The sequence below is a fragment of the Camelina sativa genome, chromosome 10 (assembly GCF_030686135.1).
Source record: "Camelina sativa cultivar CO46 ecotype springtype chromosome 10, ASM3068613v1".
Taxonomy (NCBI): Eukaryota; Viridiplantae; Streptophyta; class Magnoliopsida; order Brassicales; family Brassicaceae; genus Camelina; species Camelina sativa.
Genome location: NC_141889.1, coordinates 13150475 through 13178172, shown reverse-complemented (window position 1 = coordinate 13178172; position 27698 = coordinate 13150475). Strand labels below are relative to the sequence as shown.

Sequence of the window (27698 nt, the reverse complement as noted above, 5' to 3'; positions counted from 1 at the left end):
GATTTTACATAAATATGGTATCAAGTATTGAGTGAACATTTACGATTAAATTTAAGGAATTGACATTCATGAAAATTAAATTAAGAGGACAAGCATGTTTGTCGGCCTAGGCCTTAGATATATCATACCAACTCCGAACCAATTATATTTTAAGATTTTCTTCGGTTATCTTATGTTCTTCTTTTTTTTTTTTTTGTCAAACATCTTATGTTCTTCTTTGTATCTTATGTTCTTCTTTGTATCTTATGTTCTTCTTTGGTATTGCAATTAAGACAGCGCTTAAGTCATTGACAACAGAAATGGCAAGAGAATCAACGATGAGAAGAAAAGATAAATGTCAAGATTCTGAAGATAAGGATAAGATTAGTGGGTTGCCTGATGAATTACTCTTGAAGATACTACTGCTTCTCCCAACTAAAACTGCAGTTAGCACGAGTATTTTATCCAAGCGATGGGAGTTTCTTTGGATGTGGTTGCCTAAGCTTGAGTACGATTGCTCTGATTGTTCCGCTGCTGAGCAAGAGAGGTTAAAGCGTTTTATAAATCTGAATTTGCCATTTCATAAAGCTCCAATTATAGAAAGCTTGCGTCTCAAGTTCAATGGACCAGTACCAACATTTGAGCCTCAAGCTATCGAACTATGGGTTGCATTTGCAGTTTCTCACTGTATCCGTGAGTTAAGTCTTGCCGTCAGAGTAATTCATTCAGTTTATTTTATGAGCCAGCCTCCTAGATTGCCCAGTATTTTGTATATCTGCAAATCGCTAGTGATCTTGAACCTGAATGATGATGTTCTCATCGATGTTCCTCGCATGGCATGTCTCCCCTTCTTGAAAACTTTGCTCCTTCGACATGTGACTTACTCAGATGAGAATTCTCTTACGAAACTCCTTTCCAGTTGCCCTGTTCTCGAAGATCTAGTGTTGGAACGAAGTGAATTTGACTATTTTGAAACATGGAAGTTAAATGTCCCGTCCTTACAGAGACTAACTGTTGAGATATCAAGAACAAATGATTTTCGTGAGCTTGTCTTAAGAACTCCTTCTTTGAAGTATTTCAAAGTTACTGAGGATTATAGTGAGAATGGTAGTTACTCCTTCTCTTCTAACACTATGCCCAAGCTGGAGGAAGTGGAAATTGATTCGGTATACCTTGGTTTTGACAAGTTTGTTACATCAATCACATTTGTTAAGCGGCTTTCATTATGCGTAGGAGCCAATCCCCTTGAGGTAATATATGTTTTCATTTCAATCTCATTTTAGGACACCAAACCAGGTTTTCTTAATGTTGCATGAATCCTTTGCCCTCGTGTGCAGGCGTTATATCGTGAGGGTATTGTCTTCAATAATCTTAAACATCTAAAGTTGTGTCAATGTGATTATGATTGGTCAAAGTTACTTGCCCAGTTACTCAAAGATTCTCCAAATTTACAAGAGCTGGAGGTCTATCTGCATGATGTATGTTTGTCCTTTTTTTTTTTTTTAACGAATGTAAGTTTGTTCGTTTAAAGTCATTTTCTTATGCTTTAATTTACTTCGATTAACGTTCTCTTTTTAAAAAAATCTCAGGGTCATGAAGAGGGTTATTTCCATCCAATGCTTCCCTGGGAGGATGAACTAAATTGTGTTCCCAAATGTTTGTTATCGAGTCTTGAAACTTTCAAGTGGACAAGGATGTTTGGGACGGAGAAAGAGAGACATCTGATGAAATATATCTTGAGAAATGCTTGTTGCTTGAAGACTGCGACAATCTTGTTTTTGGACGCTCCAGAGAGACAAGTTCCAGTTGAGATGATGATCCAGGATTTGTTACTCTCTCCTAGAGGTTCAACAACATGCCAACTCAATTGTTATGAGTTATAATTATGTGACCAAAGCAATTGGTCTCTCACTTCTACTTTCATCGAAAGTAAAGGTTGGCAACAGTAGAGTGAAGTTTGTTCTTTTTTTTTTTGGGTCAACTTGAAATTTATGCTCCATGCACGGTATTTTAATTAACCAAAAAAAAAAAAAATAGGTCATGCTATTTTTGAATCTCTTACACGATTTTGATCTAGCTATATAACCCTTATTGATACATCCATTGATAGATTCTCACACACTCTTACAACCTTTGTAAATAAACACAAATTAATCGGTGTGCAGTGTACATTTATTTTTAATATTACTAAAAAGTTATTCCGATTGAGGAAATCATGGAAATGTCCGAGCTTCGTAGACTCGTAGTGGTAATAACCGGTTTGATCCGGTTAAAGAAAACCAGATGTTTCCAGTCTCGATGGTGGTGTACTTGTAACCAACTTATTAAAATTATATAGTCTACAAATCAATGTTGAGTACTTCCGTTTTAATATAAAGAGAATTTAGAGGGAAAAAATCGATCACGTTAGGTTAATTTATGAGCAAATCGATTTTTTTGTATTTGTCTTTCTTCGCAATCAAATTTTCAGTTTGATTTAGGTTCTCTACAAAATCAAAGTCTGAATTTTAAATGTATGTAAATCTGAAGAAGTTGTTATCGGGTGAAGAAGTTATAATCTAAAATTCATGTAAATTTAAAGCAAACATTCAATTTGATTCCCTCGCCGGTCGTTCAAAAGCTCATCAGAATTACTTAACACGACATCAACAGACTCGATGGTGGTGATAACCGGTTTGATCCGGTTAAAGAAAACCAGATGTTTCCAGTCTCAATGGTGGTGTATTTGTAACCAACTTATTAAAATTATATAGTCTACAAATCAATGTTGAGTACTTCCGTTTTATTATAAAGGGGATTTAGAGGGAAAAAATCGATCACGTTAGGTTAATTTATGAGCAAATCGTTTTTCTGTATTTGTCTTTCTTCACAATCAAATTTTCAGTTTGATTTAGGTTCTCTACAAAATCAAAGTCTGAATTTTAAATGTATGTAAATCTGAAGAAGTTGTTATCGGGTGAAGAAGTTATAATCTAAAATTCATGTAATTTAAAGCAAACATTCAATTTGATTCCCTCGCCGGTCGTTCAAAAGCTCATCAGAATTACTTAACACGACATCAACTGACTCGATGGTGGTGATAACCGGTTTGATCCGGTTAAAGAAAACCAGATGTTTCCAGTCTCAATGGTGGTGTATTTGTAACCAACTTATTAAAATTATATAGTCTACAAATCAATGTTGAGTACTTCCGTTTTATTATAAAGGGAATTTAGAGGGAAAAAAATCGATCACGTTAGGTTAATTTATGAGCAAATCGATTTTTCTGTATTTGTCTTTCTTCTAAAGATTTTAGAATACACATTTTAAAATATATTAGAACATATCTAAACAATAAATACAGAATCATAACCATATATTAAGATTATTCAAAAAATATTCACTTTCCTTATTTAATTTATTTTCCTTCTATTTCTATGGTATTCTAAGTTTTACAGATTATAGATTCTAAAATATCTATGATATATCTTTTAATTCTTTTAGTATACAGGGTAAAACGTGACAAATATATTCTGAATTGATGTAGAATGTAGAAAAATGTAGAATACATATTCTTAATTTTGTAGAACATACAAAATTCAGGTTCTGAGAACCTTATTTGTAAACCCCCAAATCCTATTGATCCCCCTTTGAATCTAGGGTTTGCTCTTCGATGTCTTGGTAACTCAGACTACAAGATTTGTGTGGAATTCCTTAACCTCCATGGCCATTGGCTTCATGTGAGGGATGACACACCAGCTATGTTACTCTGTTGCCCCTATATATGTCACTACACCCTTGTTGAAACCCCCATAACCATCTGTACCAAAACTGCCAAAAGGATATAAGTTCGGACTGCTTTCTCTATGCCAAAGTGCAACTGACTACAAGCTTTGTGTGGAACTCCTTAACCTCCATGGCCTTTGGCTTCATGAGAGGGAGGATCCACCTGCTATGTTACGACTTTGTACCTATTACTTACGCTTCCCGAATGTAGCTTCATTTGATGCCAAGAGTTATGAGCCCACAAGTATAAAGATCTTTGGTTTTCTGCTTATGCTCCTTTTCGTGTTGGTTTGCACCCTAGTCCTCGTCTCCCTCATGGAGCACCTTTCTAAAAGCCCGGTCGCATACCTTGCCCATGGCGGCTATGATCACAAGTTGGTCAAGGAATTCGCGAAGTTTTTCTTCATGGTCGATTCCACGATGGTCTCAAAAGATTCTCCAAACTTTATCACTTTGGAAAACTCATGTAACCATTATTTGTATCCCTCTTGTTGTCCTTTAACCTTTGATTGTATGAACCTTCCTCTCTCGAGGCTTTAAGTAATGAAGTTCTTGTTTGCACAAAAAAAAACTTACAATTAATTGCACTGTACATGGCATAAATCATAAATTCTTTATTTTCATTTGATTCACAAAAAATTACTTGATTAATTTGGTCTATGTAGATTTCCTTAACTATGTCTTGTGCACGTATATATATAGTATTTAGAAGAGCATGTTTAAAAGTAATTTGTAGAAGGCGGTATTTTTATTGTAAAATTAAGTCAATGTAATTTTAACTTTCATACTATAAAGATCTAATCATTTTCAAATATTTCCTGGACCACCATAAAAGATTATATGACCGCCACGATGTTTAGGATTTCGGGTGTCTATCACTTTATAGCCTTGAGTGTTATCCGAAAAGTCTTCGAGATCCATCACATTGTGGTCTGTGTTATAATCACGGTCGAGTACAGATATATTTTGGATATATGCATCGTAACGTACTGCCTCAACAGGAAAATATCCGTATCCCATTTGAGGACTGGGCAGAAATGCGCTGTACACTTCTCCACCCCACTCGACCAAATTTCCGAAGCTTTGATTAAACCTATACCACGGCCAAAGTCCAATTTCTACAGCATTATTACCAAATTGAAACCACCAATTTTCATATTTTTGGTCCTGTTACCAGAAAATAATAGGTTATTTTTGACATTACAATGATGTTTGTCGAACTTTCGAATGGTTAGCCGCACTCCAAAGAAATTAAAAGAAAGGCAAAAAAATGCTCAGTACTAAGAAAGAGGAAAACCATGACTAGACGGAAGCTTCCATAATAACTCGTATTAGCACCACGAATAGACACTGGCTTCAATGCCATACCAAATGGAAAGTCTCGACGAAGGACTAACACCCCAGTGTTGCAGTTGCTATTGTAACATGATTTTCCATGTGCCTATACCATGATTATATATTATTATAATTAGTCAAATTATTTCATACATATATCCAAAAATCATAATGATAAATTTGTAAGAGAATTTTTTCATTGAATGATTTACATATGTATAGACGAAAGTCCGAGGTTGGTGGTCCTTGTACAATACTGGATTTACCTGAATTAGTGAATACTATTTGTGTTATTCAAAATTATATTAAACAACGTATAATTCATGATTATAAATATATAAATATAAATAAAGTAAATTGAGCTCAGCTCAGTGCAAAATAAATAAACTAAGTCTTGACTTACAGTCAAACCGGCTTGGATGAAATCCCTTCCGATCTGAACGTGAATTCGAGTAGCACTGTATTGGGTCGGCTTAACCTTAGGCGCGGTTATACAAAGCTCCATTGTTGCTCCATGGAACCTCCTTCCTATGTTCTTCGTCCGAGCTACGGCAAACTAATCCCAACCAAGAATTTGATCATTATAAATATATCAAAAGGTTATATGATATTCTTGTCTTTTTTAATTAAAATAATCAACTTACATGATGTTGGTCAAAATGAAGAGGACTATTAGGATCATAACTGGTCGTGTTCCAAGAGCCACAGGGTTTATGATTATCGCCATATGAGTCTAATCTCAAAATATCCTCTTTGGTGACTCTTTGTATAGGGACCGTACCAACAGGACAACCCACACCATTCTCCCATAAATAACCAAATTCAGCATCGCTTGTATTTTGTTTTCTCATAATTCCTTTCCATATTGGACGCATCTAAGACATGTCGAACACCACAGACATATTATTGTATTTTTTTGTGTTTTCATTTTACAAGAATTAATAAACAAATATATATCTATAGAGTTTATCTGAAATTACCGTGTATCTATGATTTTTCATAGAAGGGTGATCAAATGCTGGTTGCTTATAGAAATCCACACACCCATAGCTTTCTCCATCTATAGTCTATTTTTTACAGGCATATATATATATCTTAATTGTATAGTATCGAGGGAACAAAAGTAAGATTGTAAAGATATAAAAAAAACCTTGATGATCTTGACTGCGGGTTTGTTCATAGCCTTTATTCTATTCTCGATTTCTAAATCTTCAAATTTAGAAAATCTCTTGGCTTCAACGAAACCATTTTTATCACTTACAATTATGTGATAAATGATGCAACCAAATAAGAACACCCATATCACAGGACCTATCATTCCCATTTTTTTCAACATTCAGATAGAACGAAAGAGAGATCAGATAAAGGTGTTGAATAATTTTGAACGACGAAAGAGAAGGGATTAAATACAGAATAAAATATTTTGTTCTTACAATTTTTCAGACCAGTATTTTTGACATATATTAATATATTAATGACATTTATAATGAAATATTATTCAGTTGACATATAATGAAATGAATTCAACAGTCAACATATAATACATTTGATAAAGACTTATATGTTAACATATTAATCGATGAACACACATATATATATATATATATATATATATATATTGGCAACAACACATTAATTAGAATAAAACTCCATAATTGGTAGCTCAAACAGAAAGTAAATAGTATACAAAAGTCACTTCTGCTTTTATATTACAAGGATAAGACATTTTACTATTTTAGATAAGGAGAAAGATGGAAAGGAAGAACAAAACAAAACAAAAAATGTCAAGGAGGTTGGAGAGATTTTACCATAACGACTAATTTCTCACAATCTATCTCAAATGCATTGTAATTATAACAGCCCCAGCCCAGCACTTTTCCATGTGTATAGAGAAGAAAGTAACATGAAACGTTTAAACCCCAGCCTCATAGACAATCCAGACATTATATAAAAAAAAGTGGGCATTAATAGCAAATTATAATAGCATGGAATTTGTACATGCTATAAATTAAGATGGTACTTTAAATTTGGCCATATACCGTGAAAGACTACCCAAAGATTCATAACATTTTTGTTTGACAATGTTAGATTTTGGTTTACATACTTTAACCGTATTTAAATAAGTCAAACTGTTATTGAATACCTAAATGAAAATTATTTTATAAAATAGGACGACGCCGTTTTTGGTTTTTCTTGAAATGACGTCGTTTGGAAATTTTTAAAGGGTATTTAGATACTGCTAGGGTTTGAAGATAAGACATGATACCTGTTGAGAGAGAGAGAAAAAAAAAGGCGATTTTAATGGATAGAAGAGGGTAGGCGGAGTTTCTAAAGAGTTCATAATTAAGAAGCAGAGATAAAATCCGATTCTATATCAAGACTCAGTTCAATACTCCATTTTCCTTGAGAACATGAGGTAAGTTGATACAATTAGGATTTTTACATAATCGGAGAAATGGGTGTGACATTAAATTTGTCACACATGAAATTTTTGGTTTGATTTTGAATACGCTTGTATATATGGAACATAAAAGGCTTTGTTGGATATATGTTTGTTCAAGATTTTACATAAATATGGTATCAAATATTGAGTGAACATTTACAATAATTTTAAGGAATTAAGAGGACAACCATGTTTGTCGGCCTAGTCCTTATATGTATTATTTCAACTCCCAACCTATGACAATTTATGATTTCCTCGGTTATCTTATGTTCTTCTTTGTTACTTACTCAGAGAGACCCCAATATTGGTATTGCAAGAGGGCGCTTAAGTCATTGACAAGAGAAATGACAAGAGAATCAACGATGAGAAAAAAAAGAGAAATGTCAAGATTCTGAAGATAAGGACAAGATTAGTGGGTTGCCTGATGAATTACTCTTGAAGATATTGCTGCTTCTCTCAACTAAAACTGCGGTTAGCACGAGTATTTTATCCAAGCGATGGGAGTTTCTTTGGATGTGGTTGTCTAAGCTTGAGTATGATTGCTCCGATTATTCTCCTGCTGAGCAAGAGAGGTTTAAGCGTTTTATAAATCTGAATTTGCCACTTCATAAGGCTCCAGTCATTGAAAACTTGCGTCTCAAGTTCAATGGACCAGTTCAAACATTTGAGCCTCAAGCTATTGAACTATGGGTTGCATTTGCAGTTTCTCAATGTATCCGTGAGTTAAGTCTTGCCTTCAGAGTATTTCATTCAGATTCTGTTATGAGGCATCCTGCTAGATTGCCTAGTAGTTTGTATATTTCCAAATCACTAGTGATCTTGAACCTGAATGACGATGTTCACATCGATGTTCCTCGCATGGCATGTCTCCCCTTCTTGAAAACTTTGTTCCTTCGACGTGTGACTTACTCATATGAGAATTCTCTTACGAAACTCCTTTCCAGTTGCCCTGTTCTTGAAGATCTGGTGTTGGAACGAAGTGAATTTGACTATCTTGGAACATGGAAGGTAATTGTCCCCTCCTTACAGAGACTAACTGTTGAGATATTAAGAACTAATCATTTTCGTGAGCTTTTGGTAAGAACTCCTTCTTTGAAGTATTTCAAAATTATTGATGACGGTGCTAGTGAGGATGATAATTACTCCTTTGATTCTAACACTATGCCCAACCTGGAGGAGGTTTATATTGATTCCGTAAACCTTGGTTTGGACAAGTTTGTTTCATCCATCACATATGTTAAGCGTCTTACATTATGCATAAGAGTCGATGCCCAAGAGGTAATAAACATTTTCATATCAATATCATTTTAGACACTAAACCAGGTTTTCTTAATTTTGAATCACTTGTCGTCGTGTGTAGGCGTTATATCGTGCGGGTATTGTCTTCAATCATCGTAAACATCTGAAGTTGTGTCAATGTGATTCAAATTGGTCAAAATTACTTGCCCGGTTACTCAACGACTCTCCTAATTTACAAGAGATGGAGATCTATCAGCATGCTGTAAGTCATTTTCAATTGGTTTAATTTACTTTTCAATTAATGTTTAAGCTAAGCTCTCATGTTTGATCTCAGGATCATGAAATGAGTCTTTTCAATCCATGGGTTAGCTGGGAGAATGAACTAAATTGTGTTCCTAAATGTTTGTTATCGACTCTTGAAACTTTCAAGTGGACAAAGATGATTGCGACGGAGAAAGCGAGTCATCTGTTGAAATATATCTTTAAATATGCTTCTCGCTTAAAGACTGCGACAATCGTGTTTGAGAATGCTCCAGAGGTGACTGTCCAGGAGATTCCAATCACTTTTAGTTCAACAGCATGCCAATTCGTATGTAAATTTGAGTGAGGATTTTTATCAGTGCCTGTTTTCGTTTATATGAACTTTGATGATCTTTTGATGAACTTTCATGATCTTGTTGTTTTATCTAGACAACCTTTGCATAATGAATTTTATCTAGACAAAAATAAAGTTATTTGATCATGTTGTTTTTGTATCTCTTACATGACTTTGAGCTATATTTCTTACAGTACCCTCTTACAACCTTTGTAAACAAATACAATTTAATCGGTGCCCAGTGCAGCTTTACTTTATAGTTTAAGAAAAAAATAAATAAAGAAAGATCGTAAAGCTAATTAAGAATCTGAACTAAGTTACGTTGTTCCCATTGAAAAATCTTGTTTGCTCAAGAACCTTTCCCAATAACTCTGGAATCAAGAATTGGAAGAGCTCCTCCAGATTTTATACATCTGAATAAATGTGGCTTGTAATATCATTTTTTCCATTGGCTCTCTGACCAATTATTTCTTCCTAAGGGGTACGATGATTGGTTTTTATTTTTTGGTCATATATATTACGTCATCATTATATATTTTTATTATGGAATATATAATCTCATTCAGAGACATTCACGAAAAAAATCAATATACTTATATGTAACATTTAAACTGAAACAAATTTCATAGACAACTTTAAAATGGATAATCCTATATATCCGTATTACAAAAGTTTACTAAAGAATGGTATACTTATACTATTTTTATGATGGATTCTTTACAAAACAATCTCACAACAGCTTCCACATTTTTTTTTTTTAATTTCAAACCCAAAGTTTCTTATAAAACAAATTCCATTTAATTAAAATAATTAACTAACTAAAGGACTAAAGAATTGTTGTCTGCCCCCAAGACCTAGATAATTAGATATGTTAGAGCCCGGCCCTAGTAAAGCCTGTTCATCATTAACCCTAAGCTACAAATATTAGGTTTTCTACGGTTTCGCTGCTTCTTTGTGGCTGTTCTTCCACAAGGTTGTGTTTATGTCAATGATAAAAGCATCTTGGTTAAAAATCAACAAAAGATCTTGGAAATTGTGAAGAGATGGACGACAGGATCAGTCAGTTACCTGATGAACTGCTATTGAAGGTACTATTTTTCTTCCAACAAGAGCCGCTGTAAGCACGAGTATTTTGTCAAAGAGATGGGAGTTTCTTTGGATGTTTTTGCCTAAGCTTGAGTACGAGTATACCAATCTCTCACCCTCTGAAAATTTGAGTTTAAGGGCATTTATTAATTTAAATATGCCAGTACATAAAGCTCCCGTCATAGAAACCTTTCGTCTCAACTTGACCAATAGCTTTGGATCAATTAAGTCTAAGGATATCAAACTGTGGGTTGTAATTGCAGTTTCTCGCTGGGTCCGTGAGTTAAGTTTCAACCTTCATTGTACTATGTGCCGTCCTGCTAAACTGCCGAGTAGTTTGTATACCTGCGAATCGCTAGTGGTCTTGAAACTGATAGACGAAATATTCGTGGATGTTCCTCGTATAGCTTATCTTCCCTCTTTGAAAACTTTGCTCCTTCGACGTGTGACTTACTTAAATGACAAGTCTCTTCAGCGACTTCTTTCCAGTTGCCCTGTTCTTGAGGATATTGTTCTCGAACGAGTTTCAATGGACTTGCCCGACTATCCGGAGGATTTAGTACCACTGAACGTAACCATGCCGTCCTTGCAGAGACTAGCCCTAAAGATAGCAAAATATGTTGTTGATTTGAATGAGCTTGTCATAAACACTCCTTCTTTGAAGTATTTCAAATTACTTACACACTATGATTGTGAAAGTGAAGTTGATCTTAGCTACTCCTACGATTTTAAAGATATGTCTAAGTTAGATGATGCTGATATCGAATCTAGATACCCTGATACCAACAACTTTATTAGATCCATCACATCCGTCAAGCGGCTTTCGTTATGCATAAGATCACTCAACGCGGAAGAGGTAATTTGTTTACATCCATCTATAGTTCTCATTTTAGAACACTAATTTAATTAACCTGGCTATTCATTAACCTTTGTTTATTCGTTTTCCATCTTGTACAGGCTTTAAATTGTGACGGTATTGTCTTCAACCAGCTTAACAATTTGAAGCTCTGTCCATGTGATACAAATTGGTCGAAGTTACTTGCCCGGTTACTCGAGAAATCTCCTAGTTTACGAGAGCTAGAGATTTGTCTGAATGATGTAAGTATTTTTCGATATAGTCCTTTTTCATTTGGTTTAGTTTAATGCAACTAAGCTTCAAGCCAAACTCTCATGTTTGATCTCAGGATCATAAAGATACTTGTGTGGATCCACCACTGGTTTCCTTGGAGAATGAATTGAATCCTGTTCCTGAATGCATGAGGTCGAGTCTCGAAACTTTCAAGTGGAAAGGGATACATGGATCGCAGAAAGAGGTACGTAGATGTGGTTAAATACATTTTGAGAAATGCTTGTTGCTTAGAGACTGCGGCAGTCTTGTCTCAGTCTACTCCAGAGACAGAGGATAAATGTAAGATGATGATCCAGGAGTTGTTACATTCTTTTCTAAGTTCAGCAACCTGCCAACTCGTGCTTGAGTGAAGATATCTAATATAGGATTCTCACTTGCATTTATATGAATATTGATGATCTTAACATTGGTTTTGTGGATTGGTTTTGAAGTTTCTTCTTAATTTTTTAGATTTTCGAATTTAGTAAAAATTCTTGGTTTCGAGAAAGCCATTTTTGTGACCAAGGATGTAACACATCAAGAAAACAACATAACTTTGGTCTCTTACTTGCATTTTCACCCAAATAAAAGTTTGCTACGATAAAGTCTAAATTGTATTCTTCATGCATAATCTCACATGACTATGAGAACTCTTATTAGAAGTTGCATTAGAGGATTCTCACACCCTCTTAAAATAAAAATAAATTAACGCAAAAGCAACCATGGTCATTAGGAATGGATAAATCCACTTAGTAGAGGGGAGGAAGATAGTAAAGCTAAGAATCTAAACCAAGTTGTTCCCATTGAGGAACTCTTTTGCTGAAGAACTTCCCAATAACTCTGGAGTCGAGAATCTGAAGAGCTCCTCCAGATTTCACACATCTTGGAGTCTTATACTGATTCACTGAAGATCCTTGAGAGATACTAAAGTCCATTAACGAATCAAAAGTACCCAAACTCACCACTCTTATCTCCAATGGACCTATTGATTTGTCTTTGTTCCTGCATCTTCTGTACACGTAATCCAAACTATCCTCCACCTCAGAGCAACAATCCTCCATCATCTTCTCGTTTAGCTTTGGTGGGTCGTTATCGTGAAGTGGCTTCAGCTCCCAGAAGAGCACGTAATGCCCTGGGATTGATGTCGTGTCCGCATAGCTCGTGTACTCAGTGAGCAAGAAGCTTGAGGGCTTGGCTTGTGCCACTGCCTTCATTAAATCTTCTTCGCTAGATTTGTCTGTGTCGATGCTTAAGACAACGTTTCTTCGCTCCACGAAACTGAACTGAGGCGCCTTGTTGTGGAAACCGGTCACCTTTAGGATATCTCCTACTTTGTATCTGTATAAACCTGTTTAGAGAAAAGAGCCCAAAGAACTCTTGTGTTACACGTTTCCCTCACTAGGTCAAAGAATATAAATTGGACAGATAAAAACCAAACTAAACTGAACTGATTCAAATTTCTTCAAACAGTTTACAGAACATAACATTTTTTTTTTGTATGGTAAACATGTTACTCGTGTCAATTTCAAGAGAGAACTGACCTGCGAACGTGGTGATGACGAGTTCATAGTATCGTCCGGTTTCAACATTAACAAGATCGACAATACGATCTTCGTCCTTAAGAGTATCATATGATCCAGAGTGAATCTCTACATGTGATTTTTCATCGACGGGCAAGAACTCAAAGTAAGCCATGTTAGGAAGGAGTGTGTAGGAGACATCAGATGGCTTACACAGTGGATTAATGTTGATACCAAAGAAACACTCAGAGGAAGCATACATTACTGAAACCAAAGGCATACCTCCACTATAAAACTCGAGTGTCGGAATGTATTGAGCCATTGAGCCAGTAACAATCACCTCTATGTATTTGGTCTTAGGCCATATCCTTCTCAAGATTCCTTCCCATGACTTAGCAGAGCACAAAGCCTCAACCTCATCAGCCAACTCGGGATTCGGACCATTAAGGATGGACAGAACTGAATCACGACATGTTGAGTCAGTGATCCAGCTCGCGACAGTACCAGTCCTGATGTCGGCACAGAGCTGAGGGAAATTATTCTCCAAGAACTTGACGGCTCGGAGAAAGGCAGAGGCGAAGATAGCACCGAGTCTTAGGACATGAGATCGCTGGACTAAGCCGCAGAGAAGCTGACAGTACATGCTTTGCTTGCTGTCTTCACAAAGAATGGTCTCATTAGGACTGGTGATAACATTGTACTTGTTGAAAGGCCTGTTCTTGAATTGTTGACTTTTGTAGTAACTTGTCAACACAGGACGAGCCTTTAGACCTGAAGGAGTCTTGATCTCTGGTTTTATGAACAGAAGATACATTCCTTTGCCTTCATCTAGTCCATTCACATACCTAAGAAACCCATATATAACACTGTTAATCTCATTCCCTTTTTAATTCTTCTTAATTGAGATGTGAATCAACAAGATATTATTAGACTTACTTATTCATGACGGGGACAAGCATGTTGTAGAAAAACGTCTTCCTGTCCAATTCTTCAGCCGTAGAAGGCATCAATTTCGGTTTGCCACCAGAAGTACCCGAGCTGCATCATATATGTAATTATTTATCCAAGAATTACTAAATGCAACCCCAATAATTCAAGAACTTGCGAGTTTGATAATATACAAGGACGTGCAAAGCCATCCGGGGAATAAAGAAATGTAACCTGGTTTATTTCACTCTTTTCAGAAATATTTTAGATTTATATTTGTATACGAAATATGATGTAAAAAATACAAATCAATATAGGTAATACCGTAGTAGTTGTGTTACATTGTAAACTTACAGAATGCACAAAACTAATACTTCTTAAGTTTTGGTATTACATGTTAAAATTAAAATAATTATTTATTGAACGTTTTAATTAAAAAAAATAGATAAAAAACCATATAGGTTATTAGTTTAAACATCTCGTCAACAAAAGATAGGTTATAAATGAGAATAAATGTTTTTAAAAGTTATTATTTTAAAACCATGTGGTAATACGAAGAAAAGGAAGACAGCTTCAAGAATTGATTTGGAGATGACAAATTATAAGATAGTTTTGTTGAGTTTTTTATATAGATCATTATATATTTTGATATACACAAAATGTGTTACCTAGTGAGGAGCTCAACGATGGGTTGAGAAGAGAGGATGTCAGATGATTCTCCATCAGAGATTCGTTGGATGAAAGGCTTCATGTCCTCGTAATTCACCACCGGGACTTTGTTCTTGAAGCTTTCTTGATTCTTATCAGATTCTCCATCAAGAAACGACTTGAGATACTCGGTTCTACAGTTTCGAGAGAGTATTTGGTGGAGAACTTCTTGTTGGATTGTATCTGCATTAGTGGTTAGATCTTCGAGAAGCTTTAGACCAGCCTCTGTATTGGTTGGATCGTAACTTGGAATCATTACTGTTGTTTGTTTGTTGAGTGAGAAAATCACTTCTTCTATGTTCTTGAGGGTTGGTTTTGGTTGTATTTTACGAATAGAGGGAGGCAAGGGGGATTAAATAATAAAGTGGTGGGTAAGATTTTTGTGAAATGGTGAAATAATTGCTACAAGCAAAAAAAATTGTAAACTATTAACACAAAAATAGATTTTGACTGGTGTAGTATAGAAAGTAAATATTTTGGCGTAGAAAATATTTGTTGACAGAAGAGCATAAAATTTCTTATTTCCAAGTTCAAACTATATTCCATGTTTTCCATCTTCTAGTCAACTGTAAAAAATGGAAATAAAATCTCAAAGAATCGTAAATACATGATATATAATAGTCAATTATAGACCAACGAAAAAATAAATCTCAAAAATCCTAAATGCATACAAACAGTTATATTATTTTAAAACTACATTTGAAAAAAAACTATTTATGCATTATTCGAAATTATTAAATAAAAAGTCTTGTAAAATAAATATATTATATCTTCTTAATATTATTAGAAAATATATGAACATTTCTGGTAATGTTTTTTTTACGGGCTGTCTACCGTATCACTGTGGATCTCTCAGTTGGCTTTCTAAAGGAATGAGTGACAGAAAAAAAAAAGGATTTTTACTAATAGAGAAAACAAATTTTAACTTTTAAAAAAAAAAAAAAACTTATAGATAAATATAAAATTGTTCAAAATAATTTATATGCCAATAATTAATAAAATATGATAATTAAAAATTATGGGTTCGAATAGTTAATTAATTATGTCCGACAAAACCACTTGTGAATTTTGCTGAAAAAAAAAACCATTTGTGAATTGGACCAAATTTATTTACAATTTATAACGTATAGTATGTAGTGGTTATGAAATAAGAGTATAAGAGAGTTAAGCAAAATGGCCCGAAAACAATTTAACAAGACAAAGACCCAATTTGCAAACCAAGTCAACACTCACAAGTTAAGACAAATTTGATTGTACTTTATGCAACACCTCTCATTCATAACCAATTTGAAGTTCTACAAGATAAGAATGAAAACTAAACTATTTACCGTTGTTATCTTGAGTGATGAGTCATCTAATTTTAGATTGTTCTCTAGAGGTTCTATATAAGACAATGTGACTAAATATTGTAAATCATCTTGAGATAATAATAAAGAAACAGAGTTTTACAAACTTCATCGGTTGTTCTCAAAGAGAAATAGAAAGAAAACAAAGATTGCCGCACACCAATTATATACTGCTTTTGCGTAGAAATAAAATTGGTCTGAAATAAATTGTTATCCATCAAAAAAATAGACTCATGTAATCCGCATCGTCCATACTCCATAACATCCATTCAAAACTATATAACTCAAAAAAAAAAAAGGTCATCGTCGTTTCTGTTGGTTTGGCAGCCGGGGCCGTCTACCGAGTTGTTTCCGCGTTGGCGCCAACAGTAGATTTTCATTTTCAACTTCGTTCATATATGTTAGCAAATGCTCACTCTTATATTTTTGGAGATAGAACAATATATTACTCAATTTTCTGGATTTTTGTTTTAAAATAAAATATGACAATAAGAGGAAGAGGTTAGAGATTCATGGAGTTATACAACAAATATTGATTCTAAAAATCGAATTGTAAAGAGTCATATCTGGCTAAGAATATGGAACCCGAGGAAGAAGAAAGAAATTATCACATAGGATTCTACTTTCTACCTCATCAACTCATCTGCAAACCTCTAGAGCATATATCCAAGAGATTCACACAATCATATCAATCCCAGAGACTTTCCTGCAACCGTTAAGCTAACTCCATCGGTTTTGGCCCTCAAGCAGCTACCTGTCCTTGTTCTGTCAGTCCTTATATCGGCGAGATCAAAGCCTCGAAAGAGTGATGGTTTTACTTGCGGGTACCCACAGGAGCAAACACTGGAAGTTGGTTTGAGGTTGTGTCTCTTTTGAATCGAGCTTCCCGAGGCAATGTCAATGTCATTCTGTCTTGTCCCTCTCTTCCTGAGTCTCCTTCGTGTCTTAGGCTATCTCTATTCGGGATATTTACCAAGGGGCCTCCAAAGAAGATTGAGTCACCTGTATACGTCAGCCTCTCTCCTTGCTGCTGCGGATGTGGAGCCCTTCCAGATGAAGAAGAATCTTGAGGTTGAATAACAACTGGTCTTGGATTCTGAGTGTTACCAATGTGTGAGCTAGGAATTGGCTGGTTCTGTGAGGACAATCTGGTTTTTGGTTCAGATGTTGTTGCAGGAACTGATATATATCTACCTGCTTCTTGGTCCCAAACAACTGATGTTCTTCTCACATCTCTCAGAAGAGAAGCGGCAGGAGCAGGGAGAAGCAGTGGATCAGGATGGTTTCCTTTCTGCATTATCTTTTCATCAAAGGTTGAGTGGAGCATGTGATTAGTTGCTGGATTAAGAGGTGGCCGGGAAGAATTCGACACAGCCGCTGCAGTGAAGCGGTGGCCAGCTGTATGATACTGGGGGAGAGGACTAAGTGAGACAGTTTCGTGAACGTGACTTGGACTGCTGAAACTGCTCATACTGTGAGTCCCTGTCTCGTAATCGTCCCGACTACCTTGGCTTGGAGCAAAAGAGTTTCTTGAATGAGAAAACCTTGGATCATTGTTTCTCATCTCTTTGCTCAACACACCCCCATTTGCATCTGTGCTTACACTGCTGACAACACTGATGGTGCCACTCCTGGAACTAAGTTCATCATCATGTAAATGACGGTTTTCAATTGGTCTTAGGACTGATGAGGATGCTCTTGCTCTGGCTGCTGCCCTTGTAGCTTCATTTGAATTCAACTTTGCAAGCTTCCAAGCACTAATTTTGACAGGTCTCTTTGGAATCTTGTTGCCCCTCTCTGCTGATTCAGTTGCATCTGGATCTACAGTCGATGGAATCATTCTGGGGTCCAAATGAGGAATTACTTCGTCCTGTAACATAGATAAAAAGTACCAAGCAGACATATTATAACCAAACAGGAACCTAGTGGAAGCTCTATGAAAATTGTTCTAACTAGAGCTCTTGGAAAAGCAAATGATACCTGATAATCAACAAACACTCTAGGAGGAGTGCACCAGGCTCCCTTGTAAGGTAAACCGAGGGAGCTTCCACCACTAAAGCCAGTCGTGGCAGATCCAGAGGGAGAATACAGCACGTTAGGAAGTTCCTCATCAACTGAAGCTCCAGCTGGTGCCTCGCTCATTGCTCTCATTGCCACAACATACTCGTAAGTTGTAATGCCCTATTCGTATTACACACGAAAAATGAGTTCACATAGCTTAGAACATATGATCAGCCAAATTACAAACAAAGTAGAGTAAGGCGAGTTAGAGGAATGGATCACATGGACTTCATCATGAAGAGAAACAAATTCTATCTCACAACTATGAAGAGCATGCATTTTCATGTGCTACTCAATTATTTTGGGAACCATGTTGAATACAAGATTAAAATAACAATGAATTCTTTTTATACTTTCTTACCAAGATTCATTCCAATAAAGCAAATGCATTACAAGCATATAATAGCGATATTGACTTCTTCCATACCCACCTTTTTAATGAGGAGCATGTGGAAAAAGAAAAGTTCACCCAGTGGAAACAATGCTAGCATGGAAACAGCAGTACAGACACCCTACATAAATTGTAAGAAAACATCAGAAACATTGACAATAGATGCTCACCCTATTGCAACTCAACTGCCTTAGCCTTTCACTAAGAATACTTACAACAACCGTAGCAAATGGTGCCCGAGAAAATCCATTTCCAAGTCTATTGACGATTTCGGTTTCCATGTCCTTCTTATTAACAAATACACGCACTATAACAGCAATTCCAACTCCTGCTTCAATAAGGAGCTGAGAAGGAGAAAATGTTATTTATTACCATTTAAGCAAACAGTGAGCTTGATAAATAGCATGTCAGGAGAATATACGTACCCAGAGAAGACTGACAGCCATCAGTGATATAAACGTCATATAATTCTTGCGACCAACACAATTGTTAAGCCACTGTTACATTTAAATACAGCTGTGTCATTATTTGATCACACCCATAAACCGCTAGTCAATAAGTTCCAAGAAACAGTCAATTGTCATGTAAGAAATTTACCCGGCAATGATGATCGAAACAATCTACACATTTGTCGCAACTTCGACAATGCTTGCTGAACTTACGGACCTGTCACAGAGAACACAAATGAATATTAAGAACATACATATGCACATGAAATAGTTAAGCAATAGATGTAGCTTCCGGAAGCAAAGAACTAAGCAATTGTAAACATAATACCTCAGCATTGCACAACGTACAAAACAGGGCTTCTTCCCTGTCCCCCTGCTGTTCATCGCTCTCTTCCTTGCCGCGACAATCTTCATAAACAAACACGCCACAGCATATCGCCAAAGGATTAAAGCAAGAATTTTTCTGAGCAGCTTCCACTCTCTGAGCATCTCCAACAGATCCCTTCACGCTAGAGTTTGCTGGTAAAGTAGAAGTCCTCGAAGCAACCGAAGGAGAAGACTGCAGCTGGCTGCCCATTTCATCAAATTTTCTCGAGATGTCTTTGGCAGTAGGTAATTCATCACCTCTGTTTGCACCTCTTTCAAACTTCGACATGATCCCCGGATCTGCAGGATTGATCGCAGTACACCGAACATAAAGAATGAAAACAACAAGAGCCTGCAAACACATGGCACAAAGCAGCATAAGGGGCGTCAAAAAAATGATTACCTTAAGTGGTCTAAAGCCTAGCAATATCCAATAGAAAAAGAGAGAAACATATATATAAGTCATCATTGATTTCATTCAACCCAACAACGAGCCTGAATCCAATACATCATAAAACCATAGCTTGAGGGGATATATTTACATACCACAGGAGAGTAAACACCGAGAAGAATATACTCCCAGATGCGTCCTCCAACAAAAGGAGCGAAGAAAGCATAGTATGCAACAGCCAACAAGCAGAACACAGTAATCGCAACCACCTGCACAAAAGACCACAAATTTCGTTAAGCAAACGCATCACAGCAATATAAACATCAGAAGAAACAAATCAACTAAATTCGTGGACAAAGAAGCACAATGCAAAGAGAATCAAATGATTGATATATCTAAAATTGTAGAGAAGGTTGGGAAATAAAGACCTGAAATTTGTGAGCAGGAAGTTGCCAACCATGTTTCCTCACCATTTTTGCTATCCCCCAAAAAAAAAAAAAAAAAAAAAAAGCTTACTACTTCAAGAATCACAAAATCCAAAAGCGAAACCCTAACGCCGCCGCAAATCGTGAAAAAGATACAATTTTGCTCGCAGTATCGTGGAACCCAGAAGAATAAAAGGGAAACCCAACTGAAGAAAATATCTTTTTTTTTGTCTTCGTCTCTCTCTCTAAGTATATGGTAGGTCAGTCATAGTCAAGTGACGAAAGAGGAAAGTAGACTCCTGTAAATAAATTAAAGGAATGTGAAATTAAATTAGAGATGAGTTACCAAAATATATATATATACACAGTCCTCTAATAATAAGAAGAGAAAGAAGAAACTTACTGGGTAGCCATGGCGGAAGACCAAAGTAGCTGGAGAAAGAAGAGGAAGAAGAAGAGAGAAAAAAGACAAAATAGAAAAGCGTTGACAGGCTAAAAGAATGCGAGACGGACAAATGAAAGTGGTTACTGGTTAGTAGTACCAAAAGCTGTATTCTCTGCTGATTAAAAGAGAATATTGATATAGACTGTGTTTTCTTGTTTTTGGGTCAGAATATTTTGTCTATTTTATAATTTGGATGTTTTTTTTATAATGACAAAATGAGTTTACAGAACTTTTGGATGTATGAGTACATTTTGTTATGCTAAATTTGATAAACCAAAAAAAAAAAAAACTTAGTTATAGGTTCTAGTCAAAATAGTGGAATTGTTCTTTAGTTTTTCTCTTTGGAGGACGTCATCAGTTTTAAGTTTTAAGTATGTAGGTGGTTGAAACTGTTTCCACGAGTGTAGGCATGTAAAAATCGTTGATCTTTTGTGGTTTATCTTTAGTCAATTTCAAAGTTTTTATCTTGGCCTTAATGTATTTTGCTTTCTCTAGCTGGTTAAATGGTAGTTGTTAGTTGTATTTGTGTACTAGCACTACAAAAATAAATGGTATTACATCATTTATATTATATTTTTGCATGAGATTTAAATGATACAAAAATAATTTACATCAATTTAATAAATAATTTATATTTTGTTGATGCAAATAATTCGCATTGGTTGAGACAAATCTTTGTATCGATTATTGTACTTGAAGTTATTATGTATCAATTGCAAAAAATGATACTAATTTTACATCAGTTAATATAAATGAATTTAATATCTGTTTTGGTTATAGTAAGTGATGCTAAATATTTATGTCAATTTTAAGTAGCTGATGTTAAGACAATATCAGTTTTAATAAATGATTCAAATAATTGTATATTTTACAATTAAAAAGTTAAATTAAATCAAATATGAATAATCGATAAATTTACTGTTAGTTTTTAGAAATAATTATAATAATTTTGCTATTTTTAATAATCAATAATTATAAAGAAAATAATATAAAAATCATAAATTTCATAGAAACACAAATACATTGTTCAGAATTAAAAAAAAATCTCAAAATCATAAACACTTTTGTTCCTAATTCACCATAGCCTTTGAATCTCATGTTGAAAATCTTTTACATCTTTCCATCAACGGTGAATTACAGAGACATATGTCACTATAATCTCCATCACGTCCGCTCAGCTCCTTCTAGGTGTCATAATCCTAGAAATATTAATTGACATCATCGAAAAGTGTTTTTATCCTTCTCACGGTCTCTCTCACCATCCTTCATCATCTTGATATCAAAAGTTGTAGTAAATGGAACTACTATGACCTTAGCCTAAGGATTGTACATCGTTGACATTTTTTTTGCGATGACTTCTACGATCTTCTTCACCGGTTACACAAACGTAGACATGAACGATTGGCGCTCTAGGGACGGTGGCATGGTTCGTTTTTCTCGGTGCGCTTGCATGGCATACGAAAGGGCAAATCACTGTAAAGTTAATAATGTATTAATAAGGTATATTGATAAAAGAAAGAAGAAGAGGAAGAAGAAGAAGAAAAAGAAGAAGTTATATTAAAAAGAACTTTAAGAAACTGTTAAATAATGCAAAGTAAGCGTAGATTACTAGAGAATTTTAGAGAAGTTAGGATTAACTTAATAGTGGGGAAAATGAATATTCTGTTTTCAACAATATCTTGAATTATGGTATTATGGAGGTAAAAAACAAAAAACTGACGCCCATTTAAAAAAAATTGAAAACAAAAGAGACTTTTTTTGGTTCTGCAATAAAAAAAAAAGTGATATGAAGTCATTAAAAAACTGGTAGTTTAAGTTACGAACCGATACAGTTTTGTTTGGATGTAACTAGTATCATTTAATCAGCATCACTTTTAAGTGATGTAAATCATATATCACTTTCTTAAGTGATATTAATATAAATTGATAAACATATCAATTATTGAAGTGATGTAAATTTTTATATTTGCATCAATATGTAAAATTGATACAAATTAATTTAGTTTTGCATCAGTTTTAATCAATTGATGCCACACAAATTAATAACAGCATCGGTTATTGCAACTGATGTTACATTTTAATTTTTGTATCAATTATAAATAAATAATTTAATATACTATCATTTAGTTTTATGATTCAATTTAAGTGATTTAACTTAAGCTGTTTTTGGTAGTGTAGCTAGACGTATTTGCTTCCAAGGAAGCAACCAAGGAGCTTGGCTACTACGTGGCAGTGATCACAACTCTGGACAAGATTGGAGAAGGCAAAATCAGGGAGCACACGGATGAAGTTCTGTTCCCGGTAATGTTCAGGCGGAATGACGTTCAAGATCTTTAAAGGAGAGATAATTCACGGTGTGGTGCACAAGGTGTTGAAGCATGGTGTCTTCATGAGTGTGGTCCAATCGAGAATGTTTACCTCTCATACACGAAGATGTCGGATTCGAGTACATCCCAGGAGAGAACCCGATCTTCATGAATGATAAGATGTCTAGGATCCAGGTTGAGGCTACAATGAGGGTTGTGGTGCTTGGGATGAAGTGGATGGAGGCAGATAGAGAGTTTCAGGCGTTGGCTAGCTTGGAAGGTGACTATCTTGGACCAATCTTTGAAGAGTGATCTGCTTCATTTTTTCATGTGGTGCTTCAATCTTGGGTATTTTGTAATCACTCGCCTTTTACAACGATCTTGGAACGATGATTCTAATCTTATACGATTTTGATATATTCATCGCGTTTGTGTTGATTGATATACGAATATGTAAAACCATCTACGTTAGAGAACCCATTAGTTAGTTCATGATTGTTGTTGTTGATTCGACTTTAATTTTTAGTTTCGATTTGATCTTTCTTGTTAAACCAAACCTTTGATTTTATGGCTTTTTGTTTTTTCAAGTCGTTCAAATAACAAAAACAATGATCTTTGAATGCAATAGGAAAGGCTGGTCTAGTTTAGGTATTTGATATTGGTAGTCCAAGCTCCGATTCGAATTGGGACTCTGTAATCGAAGTCAAACCGGACTGATGAGAAATATATCTAACCAAAGTTAACCGAAGGGCACCGACTTCTGTTATGTCTTTTATCGACTTTTCATCATTGTGTTTAATCTGCACCGTCGATTGCTTACCACTAAAATAATTAACAACCGTAGGATCTTTCCTATACCAACTAGGATTATGGTGTTTGCTCTCTCTATATATTGTGACAAATTAAGCATCATCTAATTCATCAACCCTCGTTGATCACCATTATCAACCCTTGTTGATCTTCATGTCAACCCTCGTTGATCTATATCTAATCAACTCTCGTTGTTGATCTTCGTTGTCAACTCTCGTTGATCTCCATGATCAACCCTCGTTTATTAACAATCAGAAGTCGATGTTCTTCTTGTTAGGGTTTGGCTTGTCATCAAGGTACGTATTATACGTTATCTTCTATGTCTAGGAGTTTTTATTATATTTTTCCTTACATGCGTAGACTAGGTTTTCTCTGTTTCTAAATATCTCGGGTCTTCTGCTTATACATATATATCTCAGATCTGTTTCGTATTCTTGTAGGTTCCAATATATATGACCGTGCTGGGACAAACGAATCTGATATCAACTCTCGTCGATGCTTTAACGATCAATCCTTGATCTCATCATCAATACTCGTTGATGCTTTAACAATCAACTCATCTCGTTGATCTCATCATCAACACTCGTTGAGCCTAATCAACGACTATCGTTGATGCTTTAACGATCAACACTCGTTGATGCTCTCACGATCAAGTACTCTTCTTGATCTCATCATCAACACTCGTTGATGCTCTCACGATCAAGTACTCTTCTTGATCTCATCATCAACACTCGTTGATCCTAATCAATTCTCGTTGATGCTCTAACGATCAAGTACTCTTCTTGATCTCATCGTCAACACTCGTTGATCCTAATCAGTTCTCGTTGATGCTCTAATATCATCAACTCTCGTTGATGCTTCAACGAACTCTCGTTGATCTCATCATCAAATCTCGTTGATGCTTCAACGATCAACTGTTCTTGATCTCGTCATCAATTCTCGTTGATAAAATAAAAAAAAAGCAAGGATCTTTAACACTTGGTTAATTAGGTTTTTCTTTGGGCTTCCAAAGTTCCTATCTATCTTCATATAGAGTAAAAAGGGAGGGGATGTGTCTGACCTTTGCCATGACAGGTGCGCTTGCTTGGCAGGTCTAAATCCCTAAATAATATGTGATCAACTCTCGTTGATCCTAATCAACCTCGTTGATTTAAAAAACAGAAGGAACAGATGTATAAAGAAGGGGATGTCTATGACCTTTGCCATGACAGGTGCGCTTGCTTGGCAGGTCTAAATCCAAACCATGTTTGGTTTTCTTTGTAGGGATCAATCAATATGAGCGTGTTGGGATTTGGGACAAACACAGCATCTGATATCAACTCTCGTTGATCCTAATCAACCCTCTCGTCGATAAAAGAAGCAAGGATCTTGCATTGTATTTGACCTATGCCATGACAGGTGCGCTTGCTTGGCAGGTCTAAGACCCTAAATAATATGACCCTACGGCTACGCGTATAAGTGGAGTATCTGATTATCAACTCTGTTGATCTTAATCAACTCTCGTTGATCTCATCATCAACTCTCGTTGACCCACTAACCATCAACTCTGTTGATTCTAATCAACGTCCCTCGTTGAGTTTTTAAAAAGAAGGAACTTGAATCTATCTCCATAGATTTACTTTCTTGCTTGGGCTTCCAAACTGAAAAGAAAGGGATGCATATGACCTTTGCCATGACAGGTGCGCTTGCTTGGCAGGTCTGAATCCCTAAACAAAAAGATTCAATGTTTGGTTTCGTCAATGGCACGGTATTAATTGGTTGATACTCGTTCTTGTCCTGGATCTCCTCCCCCCTATACTGTGCGTCTCTCTTATTTTTCCTGCTGTTTTCATATGCTTCTTGAATACGTTTGTGGATGAGAAGATGTCTTGGATTCAGGTTGAGACTACGGTTAGAATTGTGGTGATTGGAACGAAGTGGATGTAGCGTACCAAGTTTCAATTTCCGCGATTAAAGGAATAGACATCGTTTGGATTTTAAAATTGTTCAACATATAGTTTTTTGTCATATCATCATATGCTTGTCGCTTTGTAATACTCAAAATGATTTTTTTTTTTTTTTTTTTTTTTTTTTTTTTTTTTGTCAAAAACTCAAAATGATTTCTATGATTACTTTTTTTCTGGTTAGCAACCAAACTTTAAACAGACAAGATTAGCCAGTAAAGACATATACTCGATCGAGTAGTTTTATAAAGGACATATAACTCCAACCAAACTCCAACCGGAAGTCATCAACAAGAAAGATCTCTAACCAAAGTTAATCAAATTAAGCCAATATATGTGCATAGTCGTGGTTTATGATGAGAGAAGAACACCTTAGTGTTTAGAAAATAATATATTGATTCTCGTAATAATTACAATGAATTACATATGCTTATATAGGGAATAAAATGAGAAGCTAATTAACCTAGTTTCTAAATATAAAGATATAGTAATTATTAACAAATATACTCTAGAATATTCCAGACATTCTTATACTTCTACACGCCCCCTCAATCTTAAGGTCGTGATGAAGAGACGGTGGAATCAGCGGTTTGAGATTGATCAATGATGTGGAAACGTCTGACGGAGAGAGATTGTGAGACGACGAATGAACACAACGTTGTTGGTGGTGGCAGCCAGATCTGGAAACGTCTTTATGAGAGAGATCGTTGTACAACTGAGAGGGTTGGAGTTTGCTTGATTATGGAAGGAGATCCGATGGGGTTTTTTTTTAAGGAAAATTAAATAGAACGAAGCACTTTGGCCTAAGAGAATGATAATAATTTTTTTTTTTAAAACTGAATTGAAACATAATAAATAAAATTTTGAAGAAGCATCATGGCTTGAAAAGTAGAATAAGATGATTTTAAAAAATAATAATTTAAAGAAGCATTATGGCTTGATTCAAAGGCTCATAAGAAGATTGAATGATGAAAACATTTTTTTAACAAAATAAAGAAAAATAAAAAGAAAAAACATTTGGCTTAGATTCAAAGGCTCATAAGAAGCTTGAATGATGAAAACAATTATTTTTTTTTAACAAAATAAAGAAAAATAAAAAGAAGAAGCACTTGGCTTAGATTCATAGATCATAGATCTGAACAAAGAGAAGCTCGGTAGCTTAGATTCAGAGGTTCATGATGAACTTGAATGTGGAAGCACTTGGCTTAACAAAAAAAATAATAATAATAAAACGAGTTTGATCGTTAGATCTAAACTCTGGAGCAAATCTGCTCTGATACCATGTAAGACACTGATGAGAGAAGAACACCTTAGTGTTTAGGAAATAATATATTGACTCTCATAATAATTACAATGAATTACATATGCTTATATAGGGAATAGAATGAGAAACTAATTAACCTAGTTTCTAAATATAAAGATATAGTAATTATTAACAAATATACTCTAGAATATTCTAGACATTCTTATACTTTTACAGTTTATATCTATTATCGCATGGGTTATATATGCATTTTTTTTTATGTTTGCATTATAACTTGAAATATAGATTGAAGTTTCTATTCAATTATATATGTAATATACATGCAATTGTTAATATATGTCTTGTAAAATAATTTTCATAATACTACGATTCAGCTATAATATAATATTATAATTTATAAATTTTATATAGTGTTTCATAGAAGGGTCATAATGAGATATAAAGAAAAGTTAAGTACTTTTTTTTTGGCAAACGAAAGAAAAGTTAAGTACATGTTATTAAATATTTGTATTTCAACCTATTGTTGAAATTATTTAAACAATATATTTCTATAGTAATATAACCATTAGTTACACCAGTTATATTTGGACTTTTTGTTAAATAGTTAAGATAAATTATATTTATATCTATTTTTGCTTTTTTGGAAAATAAAAAACTAGTAAGTAGTCTAGAAAGAAAAGTGTAAGACCTTACTTATTTACTTTGATAGATAATTTTATGTTGTCTAATATATTAATTTTACTGTCAACATCTAAAAGTAATAGTTAACAACACATAATTTATATACGATAAGTCA

General features: G+C 34.9%; 6 protein-coding genes and 1 long non-coding RNA gene across 8 annotated transcripts; 4 read left to right on the top strand and 3 right to left on the bottom strand.

The window, feature by feature from the left end:
• Positions 1-273: 273 nt before the first annotated feature.
• On the top strand, positions 274-1976 carry LOC104720369 (putative F-box/LRR-repeat protein At4g15060). Its single transcript, XM_019230730.2, has 3 exons — positions 274-1229; positions 1317-1457; positions 1569-1976. Exons 1-3 carry the CDS (start codon positions 300-302, stop codon positions 1860-1862), a joined length of 1365 nt encoding a protein of 454 aa, XP_019086275.2. The 5' UTR covers positions 274-299; the 3' UTR covers positions 1863-1976.
• A 2497-nt stretch (positions 1977-4473) lies between these two features.
• LOC104718888 (protein neprosin-like) lies at positions 4474-6515 on the bottom strand. The gene is made up of 7 exons (XM_010436708.2): positions 6230-6515; positions 6060-6146; positions 5724-5954; positions 5483-5635; positions 5292-5345; positions 5042-5185; positions 4474-4911 (listed from the first exon to the last, which is right to left on the bottom strand). Exons 1-7 carry the CDS (start codon positions 6413-6415, stop codon positions 4552-4554), a joined length of 1215 nt encoding a protein of 404 aa, XP_010435010.1. The 5' UTR covers positions 6416-6515; the 3' UTR covers positions 4474-4551.
• Positions 6516-7334: 819 nt separating this feature from the next.
• LOC104718889 (putative F-box/LRR-repeat protein At4g15060) lies at positions 7335-9503 on the top strand. Its single transcript, XM_019230729.2, has 4 exons — positions 7335-7495; positions 7814-8800; positions 8883-9023; positions 9096-9503. Exons 2-4 carry the CDS (start codon positions 8036-8038, stop codon positions 9366-9368), a joined length of 1179 nt encoding a protein of 392 aa, XP_019086274.2. The 5' UTR covers positions 7335-7495; positions 7814-8035; the 3' UTR covers positions 9369-9503.
• Positions 9504-10338: 835 nt separating this feature from the next.
• Positions 10339-12058, top strand: LOC104720368 (putative F-box/LRR-repeat protein At4g15060). Its single transcript, XM_087470769.1, is given in 6 exon segments — positions 10339-10376; positions 10378-10448; positions 10451-11298; positions 11400-11540; positions 11627-11758; positions 11760-12058. Coding segments are annotated over 6 exon segments (1392 nt in total). The 3' UTR covers positions 11922-12058.
• An 83-nt stretch (positions 12059-12141) lies between these two features.
• Positions 12142-15025, bottom strand: LOC104720367 (indole-3-acetic acid-amido synthetase GH3.17-like). The gene is made up of 4 exons (XM_010438282.2): positions 14666-15025; positions 14007-14108; positions 13092-13915; positions 12142-12898 (listed from the first exon to the last, which is right to left on the bottom strand). Exons 1-4 carry the CDS (start codon positions 14959-14961, stop codon positions 12327-12329), a joined length of 1794 nt encoding a protein of 597 aa, XP_010436584.1. The 5' UTR covers positions 14962-15025; the 3' UTR covers positions 12142-12326.
• A 1449-nt stretch (positions 15026-16474) lies between these two features.
• LOC104718890 (putative protein S-acyltransferase 19) lies at positions 16475-20802 on the bottom strand. Of its 2 annotated transcripts, XM_019230465.2 has the most exons (11): positions 20538-20802; positions 20342-20433; positions 20138-20187; positions 19865-19978; positions 19281-19670; positions 19101-19169; positions 18929-19000; positions 18719-18847; positions 18544-18624; positions 18032-18232; positions 16475-17921 (listed from the first exon to the last, which is right to left on the bottom strand). In XM_019230465.2, the coding sequence occupies exons 3-11, from the start codon at positions 20180-20182 to the stop codon at positions 16866-16868; spliced, it is 2157 nt and encodes a 718-aa protein (XP_019086010.1). In that variant the 5' UTR covers positions 20183-20187; positions 20342-20433; positions 20538-20802; the 3' UTR covers positions 16475-16865. The 2 variants fall into 2 exon arrangements, with proteins under 2 accessions (XP_019086010.1, XP_087325551.1); XM_087469425.1 differs by lacking the exons at positions 20342-20433; positions 20538-20802 and having other exon boundaries at positions 20138-20324.
• Positions 20803-23784: 2982 nt separating this feature from the next.
• On the top strand, positions 23785-25755 carry LOC147936074 (uncharacterized). The gene is made up of 2 exons (XR_015567754.1): positions 23785-23991; positions 24136-25755. It is a non-coding gene; the product is annotated as an uncharacterized LOC147936074 (long non-coding RNA).
• Positions 25756-27698: the final 1943 nt, after the last annotated feature.

Excerpts from the sequence above, each read along its gene's own strand:
- LOC104720369 (XM_019230730.2), top strand. The coding sequence starts at position 300 with ATGGCAAGAGAATCAACGATGAGAAGAAAAGATAAATGTCAAGATTCT. Across the intron at positions 1,230-1,316 it reads TAGGAGCCAATCCCCTTGAG|GCGTTATATCGTGAGGGTAT; the intron begins GTAATATATGTT and ends CCTCGTGTGCAG. Across the intron at positions 1,458-1,568 it reads TGGAGGTCTATCTGCATGAT|GGTCATGAAGAGGGTTATTT; the intron begins GTATGTTTGTCC and ends AAAAAATCTCAG.
- LOC104720367 (XM_010438282.2), bottom strand. The coding sequence starts at position 14,961 with ATGATTCCAAGTTACGATCCAACCAATACAGAGGCTGGTCTAAAGCTT. Across the intron at positions 14,109-14,665 it reads ATCGTTGAGCTCCTCACTAG|CTCGGGTACTTCTGGTGGCA; the intron begins GTAACACATTTT and ends TATATGATGCAG. Across the intron at positions 13,916-14,006 it reads CTTGTCCCCGTCATGAATAA|GTATGTGAATGGACTAGATG; the intron begins GTAAGTCTAATA and ends TGGGTTTCTTAG.
- LOC104718889 (XM_019230729.2), top strand. The coding sequence starts at position 8,036 with ATGTGGTTGTCTAAGCTTGAGTATGATTGCTCCGATTATTCTCCTGCT. Across the intron at positions 8,801-8,882 it reads TAAGAGTCGATGCCCAAGAG|GCGTTATATCGTGCGGGTAT; the intron begins GTAATAAACATT and ends CGTCGTGTGTAG. Across the intron at positions 9,024-9,095 it reads TGGAGATCTATCAGCATGCT|GATCATGAAATGAGTCTTTT; the intron begins GTAAGTCATTTT and ends GTTTGATCTCAG.
- LOC104718888 (XM_010436708.2), bottom strand. The coding sequence starts at position 6,415 with ATGTTGAAAAAAATGGGAATGATAGGTCCTGTGATATGGGTGTTCTTA. Across the intron at positions 5,186-5,291 it reads GGACTTTCGTCTATACATAT|GCACATGGAAAATCATGTTA; the intron begins GTAAATCATTCA and ends ATCATGGTATAG. Across the intron at positions 4,912-5,041 it reads GAAGCTTCCGTCTAGTCATG|GACCAAAAATATGAAAATTG; the intron begins GTTTTCCTCTTT and ends TTCTGGTAACAG.
- LOC104718890 (XM_019230465.2), bottom strand. The coding sequence starts at position 20,182 with ATGGTGAGGAAACATGGTTGGCAACTTCCTGCTCACAAATTTCAG. Across the intron at positions 18,848-18,928 it reads TGGCTGTCAGTCTTCTCTGG|CTCCTTATTGAAGCAGGAGT; the intron begins GTACGTATATTC and ends TCTCCTTCTCAG. Across the intron at positions 17,922-18,031 it reads GAGTGTTTGTTGATTATCAG|GACGAAGTAATTCCTCATTT; the intron begins GTATCATTTGCT and ends TCTATGTTACAG.